Here is an 8,640-nt window from a genome sequence, read left to right as displayed (position 1 = left end):
ATTCTTGCATTAGTATTCGCCATATCTTCTTAGGACCAGTCTCAGGTAATGTTTTTAAACTGAACTCTTGGTACAAAATTTTCATTTAAATAAATTTCTCATTAACCACAAAAATGATAAAGCCTTTTTATGTGGATCAAATGATTTTGCATACCTAGTTATTGCCTTGTAAACATTGTGGTGACATCCCTGAAGAAAACTACAGGAAGGGGCGGAGACCAGACCAGTCACCGTACACAAGGAAATGAAACAGAAGTGAGCAGTCTTTATTACAGGAAGTTCCTGCATAGAATGGACGTTTCACAATGGATTACTGCAAAGATCTGGAAGAAATACTCACATCACCCCAAAAGTCAAGTAAGAGTACACATGCCTCTTGTAATTAGACAATATCTGCTTACCCCAGAGTTCAGCTTTAAATAAATGAGCACATTCAGTAGTGTTTCCACAGCTTATACAATTTGACAAGTATTGGTCAATTGATTCTCAGTTGGGTGAGTGTAGCTGTTCAGTGTGACCACAATGGAGACCTGGAGGGCCCAGCAAAGGTACACAAGATACAATGTCACTTTAATGTTTTGATTCCCACTCCTATTTGCCATTTTAAATGAGTGATAGTGTTCAGCTTGTCGAGTTCCAGTAATTGTATCACCGCAGTTAATGAAGCACACATTCATGATCCTTGGTCTGTGTATATAATGATAATCAGAATTTACAAATCTCTACAGAGAGTAGAAAAAGTTCCAAATTAAGTAGCCCAGGCAGCCAACATCTTCATGTCATCCTCATCCTCCACCTTCTTCCGTGATGAGGCTGTAGAAAAGCAAAACAAGGTTAAGTAATGAGGAACCTGAGCTGCGTAATTGAAAGATGAATTTAGAGCCTCTTGGGCAGATTAAGCCTGGGTTCACACTGCTGCGGTGCTAGACACATTCCTGTGCGAATTACATGCGGTGTCTCTGGGGTACGATTTAAGCCATGGATTTGTATGGCTCAAATCGCACCGCGTTCGCACCAATCTGGTGCAGGACCCTTTTTTGTCCGCACCAGATTTGTGAACACCCATGCAATCCGATTATGCAAATCGCGATGCGTTTTGCCAACTGATTGCGGGGTGTCGTTAACATACACTCTGCAATTGGTTCGCATGGACGGGTTGTGATTCAGATGCGGTACCGAATTTGCGTGACATCTAGTTTGAACCCAGAATGAGTGTTGATAAAAGGCATCATTTGTGATTTGCATGAGCCTGGGTTCACACTAGATGCAGTGCGAATTCACCGCAAATTCGCTGCAGATTCAGCACCACGTCTAAATTGCAACCCCTCTATGCAAACCGATTGCAGGGTGTATGTTAAGTTAACGACACCCCGCAATCGGTTTTCAAAAGACAGCGAGATCTGGTGCAGACAAAAAAAAGGGTCCTGCACCAGTTTGGTGCGAATGCAGTGCGATTTGAGCCATGAAAATTAATGGCTCAAATCACACCCCAGAGACACTGCATGTAATTTGCACAGGAATGTCCTGCGATTCCTGTGCAAATTACATGCAGTGTTTCACACTGCAGCAGTGTGAACCCAGGCTCAAACAAAGACATATACATTATATATATATATATATTTATTATACACACACAAGTAAGTACACCCCTCACATTTTTGTAATTTTTTTTTTTTTTTTTTTTGCATCATCTTTAAAAAAAAGCTTCCTTCTGGGATGACAGCCACGCAGACCAATTTGATGCAGTGTGCAGCGTATGGTCTGAGCACTGACAGGCTGACCCCCCCACCCCCTTCAACCTCTGCACCAATACTGGCAGCACTCATACTTCTATTTCCCAAAGACAACCTCTGGATATGACGCTGTTCACGTGCACTCAACTTCTTTGGTGGACCATGGAGAGGCCTGTTCTGAGTGGAACCTGTCCTGTTAAACCGCTGTATGGTCTTGGCCACCATGCTGCAGCTCTGCTTCAGGGTCTTGGCAATCTTATTATAGCCTAGGCCTTCTTTATGTAGAGCAACAATTCTTTTTTTTTTTTAGATCCTCAGAGAGTTCTTTGCCATGAGGTGCCATGTTGAACTTCCAGTGACCAGTGTAAAAGAGTGAGAACAATAAAACACCAAATTTAACACACCTGCTCCCCATTCACACCTGAGACCATGTAACACTAACGAGTCACATGACACAGGGGAGGGAAAAATGGCTAATTGGGCCCAATTTGGACATTTTCACTTAGGGGTGTACTCACTTTTGTTGCCAGCGGTTTAGACATTAATGGCTGTGTGTTGAATTATTTTGAGGGGACAGCAAATTTACACTGTTATACAAGCTGTACACTCACTACTTTACATTGTAGCAAAGTGTCATTTCTTCAGTGTTACAAAAATGTGAAGGGTGTACTCACTTTTGTGAGATACTGTATATACATCTCCTATTGGCTGAACATAATGTAAATTTAAATATACTTCCAAATATGAATATAAATAAATATTTCATAAGCAATAAAAGAACCCTGTTTAATATGTCTGGGAATCCTGTCATGTAGTAGGTCTGGATAAAATTTGCAAGGACTTTTGAATGAAATGAGTTGACTTAAATGGCCAAGTTCACCTTTAGGAAAAAAATGTAAAAATACACATTTTTTGCAGGAAAAAAATGTGCATTCATTATTTTTTTCTGACACTGCAAAGCATTGCACCCGCACTCAGTAGATCGCACGTGCAATGTCAGGCTCCGGCAGTCACCATTTATCATTTTCCTTCCACTTCACAATTATGTGCCACTTTGTGTTGGTCTATTACATAAAATCCCAATAAAATACATTTACATTTTTAGTTGTAACATGGCAAAATTTGGAAAATTTCAAGGGTTATGGATACTTTTTCAAGGCACTGTAGCTGAAGACTTTTTTATAGTGACCATTGAGAATAGATGCATCTGGGAGTTTGGGTGCTGAAATCTCACAGCTGGAGTCCTCAGCAGACACGAGAAGATTTTGGTTTTCTCTGTCCACTGGCATTATTATACTATTGTGGGTGGGATGACCATGTAGGCTGCAGAGACAAACGTTTTTCTATCGGTCTGCTCTATGTCTTGTCTGTAAATAACTGAAATTATGGCAAGCAACACTATGTTGCTCCAAAATGTATAAATAATAAGCCGTTGAACTGTATGCAGTTGGAGAGCTCTTGACTGGTTTATCAGAAATGTAGAATGTAGAAAGTTCGCCTAGATCAGTTTTTTTTTTAGATTTTTAGTTTAGAATTCATTGGAAAGCTTTATTATAATGTATGGAGTCATATGGGGCTCACGAAGCACTGCCTGGTGCCCACTAAGGTATAGATAATTACTTGACTAATACAAGACATTCAGAAAGATGTATACCTGGGCGGGCAGGAAGTTTGTGAGATGGTACACTAGGCAACGTGACACTGGCCATATGTCTGTTGAGATCCTCCTGTTCCAGCTCTTCTAATTCTGCCAATAACTCATCCTGAAAGGTTAATAGACATACAATTAAATACTTGACAACAGCCAAAATATAATTATAAGTTAATATGCTCGTACAACAAATATAACAATATACTGTAATTTAGTTATGACGTTTGCTATTTACCTCATCAAAATCTTCACTGATACCAACTGGTCGAGAAATGGCATCGGAAATTTCTTGTGCAACATCTTGCTGCTCATGAATATCCTGCATTAGGTCATCAATCTTATCAAGATCCCTACAAATAAAAGAAGCATACTGTAAGCTGATAAGGACCACTAAGAAAACATCAATTACAGGAGATTACACTGTGTTCTACACCAGAGAGGTTGTGTTTAAGCCGGGTACACACTACAGTTTTTTTTTCATGGGTTGTACGAAAAAAAACCTGACAGCTCTGGTTGGGAGCTGCTGTACTAACCATGGAAGGTTAACCCAGCGATCTCACCTGCTGAGCTGTTGTGTTCTGACAGGGGGACGGCCCCCCCGGCCAGAACACTCCGATCAGCGATCTCTGCCATTGGCTGAGAGCTCTGATCAGGAGTCGGTCGGCTGATGGTTTTCCAGCATGCATGTCCGACAGAAGCTGGCCGAACGGTGGGCTTCTGTCGGACAGACCAACATACACACGGGCAGAATGTCGGCCGGTATTTTTTTTACCGGTAAATGTCTCTTGTCATTCTGCCCATGTGTACGGGGCTTTCATGATGCTCTTAACCTCTTGCCAACCACATTATGCATACATGCAGCACTAAGAAAAGTGGGCTTTACCGTCCATCTGCAGCATGTATGTGTCCATGCTCACTATGAGCACATTGACAGCTCTTGATCAAGACCTTTGATCGTGAGCCAGCCCAATAGGCGACCAATCATATAACCACTGCGAGAGCCAATCACAACGGTCACATTATCATGTGAGAAGCTGTGCCATATCCCAGTCATAAATGTAAAGCACTGCATAAATTGATGTACCATAAATAAATAATGATTAAAGCATCTTAAAGTAGAACTATAGGCAAAATTTTTATTTCTTTTTGGATAGGGTAGGTTTTTTTTTGCCATTTGTGTCCCATTGGGGAGATTTACGTTCACTTCCTGTCCCATAGCCAGGAAGTGAGAGGTAATCCCTGCAAATTAAGGGAATCGCTTGGGGACCTCCAGGTCACCAGAACTAGTGTCCCTGTTGGAAGATTTCCTCTCTATTACTTTTCTGAGGAAAAGCCCAAATTTGGGAACTTATTTTACGTTCACTTTCAATCATAATGGTAAATAGGACAAATAGAGATGGTGAAATGGAGGCACAGACAACAATAAAAACTGGCAAGCGTTCTAATCAGTCTCTACGCTATTCAAAACTAAAAAAAAAAAAAAAAAAAAAAGAAGTTTTGCCTATAGTTGTACTTTAACAGGCCGCTGGGAGGCAGCACTAAGGGCTTAAAGCATATCTACATTCTGCAAATAGAGTGGAGAATGGTTAAAAATGGTTACCATGAAATGTTACCTTTGGTCTTGAATTCCTTCTAAAAAATAAAAGTGCACTCTGAGACATTGGGGGTTATTTACTAAAGGCAAATCCACTTTGCACTACAAGTGCAAACTACAAGTGCAAAGTGCACTTGGAAGTGCAATCGCTGTAGATCCGAGGGAGACATTTAAGGAAGATAAAAAAAACAGCATTTTAGCTTGCACATGATTGGATGATAAAATCAGCAGAGTTTCCCCTCATTTCAGATCTACCCCTCAGATTTACAGCAACTGCACTTCCAAGTGCACTTTCAGTGCAATTTCAAGTGCACTTTGCACTTGTAGTTTGCACTTGTAGTGCAAAGTGGATTTGCCTTTCGTAAATAACCCCCATTGTCTACTTCCACTGCTGATGGGGCATTTTCTGCTCTCATTGATCACAGTCCGGCCCCACTAAGGTCTGAAGGACAATAATCTGGCCCTATGTTTTTCAAGTTTGGAGACCTCTGCTTTAGGGCACTGGTGCCCCTTCTTGCTAATATCAGGAGGTTTGGAGTGAGATTTGATGGAGTCATGGTTTCTATGCTACTCATTGTTCTCTTTGCAGAGAGCAAGCTGTACCTGAGGACCCATGGTGCAGGCATCTCCCTGCTCCTGCTGCATTTATTCTGTGAATCTGTGTTTTCGCAACCTTTCCTGCTGCTACTGGATCGTTACCCCATCAGTAATCAGATCAGCAGTCAGTAGGGGGGCAGCAATGACATCAGAAAACAAAACGCTGCCCCCCTACCAAGGTGACTACCTCCACAGAGAGACACAATGCAGAACAAAACATAGAATGGGGTAAATATCAGCTGCAGGGAGTCGACAGCTAATTCTGGTGACAAGTCCCTTAACCTCCGCTTGCCTGTTTTGGGTTTAGCTTCAATACTTCATGCTCCTCTTTAAAGTGATGCAAAAAAATATCCTTATTCTCTAAAAGTAATCCATACATATTCACTACTTAATGGCTGTGTAATCTATTTTTCATTAAATTGTTTCTTACTGTGCTTTTCTGCCTCTTTATAAAGTCCTTTGTTGGCTCCTGAACCTTTTTTTTCTTCTCATTTCTGTTTGCTTGGAACAAGCAGTGCAAGTTAGTTGCAGTCCTGTGCACTGCTCTATGCACACTACAAATCCCTCCTCGGCTCTCCGACCAGCTGCCGCAGAGGACATTTCAAGATGGAGAGCAGGGGAAGGGGCCAGTAAATATGTATCTGTGATCAGTACTGTTCGCCCCTGTGTTAATTCATAACTGAAGCATAGTAAACACAGTTGCTATGCTTCAGTTTGTGAATGAACAGGAAGCCGCTCAGCACAGAGCACTTTCTCATTCATTCACTGTCCAGTGCAGCTGAGGCTGCAGAGAAAGGACTGGAGAGAATCTCTGTCCTCAGTCCCTTTCTCTGTCTCAAAAGTGAGTCATCAGGGGTCTGTGTAGACCCCTGATTTTTTACCAAAGCCCCCAACGGGGCTCCTAAAAAGAAAGAAAAAAGTAATATTGTAAAAAAATAAAAGTAAAAATTGTAAAAAAAAAAAAAAAAAAAAAAAAATTATACCCTCTGCCTACTGACACCATCCACTGCTCTACTGACAGGCACCAACCTCTGCCCTACTGACACATCCACCGCTCTACTGACTTTGGGCCCTTTCGCATGGATTGTCCGATCAGGTCTGCCTGTCAGTTTTTCAGGTGGACCTAATCGGTCCCTGCAGTCTCCTCTATGGAGCGGCTGATGTCAGCAGAGACTACTGACCCCTGCTGCCATTCGATCCGATCCTGTCTGCCAAAAACAGACAGATGATGGTCCTATTTTCTACCTGTCCAGCGGATGGGATCGGCTCGGATCGGATGGAAAAACGGACCGTTGGTCCGATTTTCCCTATAGAGGAGAGCAGGACTGTGTCCATGTCTGCTCCGCTGCGTGGAGTGATCCCCCGCTGAGCAAGCGGATTCCGTTATGCGGAGGCGCCTGTGTGAAAGGGGCCTGACACTGTTCACTGCTCTACTGACACTATCCATGTTAATAAATTTAAAAGGTTTACATTTATTTATAAGAGTGTGTGTCATATATATATATATATATATATATATATATATATATATATATATATATATATATATATATATTAATATATTATACACACACACACACACATATATATACACACGTGTGTTTGAGCTTTGGGGTGCACACCCTAATGCAATAGGCTATGCACACCTATGGGGGCAAACAAGAAAGGGTAGTTACTGTCCTACATACAGTGCGACCATGGAGAATAAACGTAGCCACCCTCTAATAAGGGACAAGGAATATGGAAGTTTGGAAAAGGCTGAGAGTAATAGAAGGTACTTTTTGAGTTAAAAGTGAGAGTAAACTCCCATCTCTGACTTTTACCTATAAGTAAGTCTATAATAAGGCTTACCTATAGGTATTGTAAATATCTCCTAAACCTGCACTGTTCAGGAGATATTCACTGTACATGCATCCAGTGACGACACAGGCGCACGCTCAGAAGGAATGGCCATCCAGACCATTCCTTCAGAGTCCTGTGCCGTAAGGGGCGGCACATCATCGCGGCTCCGGCCACTGAATCAGCCAGAGACCGCAAACCCGGAAGGAAATCCGGGTGAAGATGAAAGCCCTCTCAGCGGTGACAGTGCTGGAGGGCTGCATTTTCAGATGAGTTTCACATAATGTGCCAGTATGCAATACTAGCACATTATGGCTTTACCTTGCAGGTTGCAAGGAGCCTGCGAACCTGGAAGGAAGACCGAGTGAAGAATGAAGACCTCTCAGTGGTGACATTGCAGCGCTGGAGGACTTTGTTTTCAGGTAAGCTTCACATAATGTGCTAGTATGTGATATTAGCACATTATGGCTTTACCTTGCGGGTTGCAAAAAAAAACAACAAACACACACACACAGCGGTTTACTACAGCTTTAAGAAGACATATTTGAATAGAATTTTTATTTTATAAACCAAAGCTTGAAGAGCTTAGTGACACTTTAAGTCTATCCCGCAGCTCTAATCCCAGGCTAAAAATGTCAATAAGAAAAAAATAAATAAATCATATTTTCAAAAACATTATGTTAGTTGTAAGCTGATTGGAGAAAGAGAGAGAAATCGAAGGCAGAAGATTGCCTCTGAGAAACACGTTTCCTTTACATTATACATAATTCCAAAGTTTCCTTTATTTTCCTTTTATTACAACAATCTACATTTAATAGCAGAGATAAATAGATCGTTTGTACTTGCTGTGAGCTTTGTGCTACAATACCTGCTGGATACAGGCTGATCAAAAGAAGCTGCATAGAAATGAGGAGGTATTTGATTGCAGGAGCCCGGATATAAATATGTAGTGTTACAGATAGCGCACAATAAACAGATCATAATTGCAGAACAAGTCTGAATTGACTGCGGATACAAGCTATGAATTTTCTTCTCTAAAAGCTACCATGTAGACCCTACAGAGTTATTGAATATCAGAGTCACAAAAGACATTGTTATTCCTTCAGTGAAGTGTATTGTGCTCTTGTAAGATCTTCTTTTACATCAATTTAATGTCAGGAAACAAGCAAGCCGCGTGTCCCTCCTATTATATCTCCTATGGATTAACTGGCAATGTGATCCTTTGT

General features: G+C 41.4%; 1 protein-coding gene across 1 annotated transcript in view; it reads right to left on the bottom strand.

Moving 5' to 3' along the window:
- Positions 1-245: 245 nt before the first annotated feature.
- The window catches only part of CHMP4C (charged multivesicular body protein 4C), a 55,450-nt gene continuing 47,055 nt past the window's right edge, over positions 246-8,640 (bottom strand). Inside the window, exons 3-5 of the mRNA XM_073631876.1 lie at positions 3,620-3,734; positions 3,388-3,496; positions 246-813 (exon numbers count right to left, since the gene is read on the bottom strand). Of these exons, the coding sequence (XP_073487977.1) occupies positions 749-813; positions 3,388-3,496; positions 3,620-3,734 (289 nt within the window). The 3' untranslated portion in view covers positions 246-748. The remainder of the gene's footprint in view (positions 814-3,387; positions 3,497-3,619; positions 3,735-8,640) is intronic.

Source organism: Aquarana catesbeiana, linkage group LG05 (genome assembly GCF_042186555.1).
Source record: "Aquarana catesbeiana isolate 2022-GZ linkage group LG05, ASM4218655v1, whole genome shotgun sequence".
Taxonomy (NCBI): domain Eukaryota; kingdom Metazoa; phylum Chordata; class Amphibia; order Anura; family Ranidae; genus Aquarana; species Aquarana catesbeiana.
This window is presented reverse-complemented; position numbering and strand designations above follow the sequence as displayed.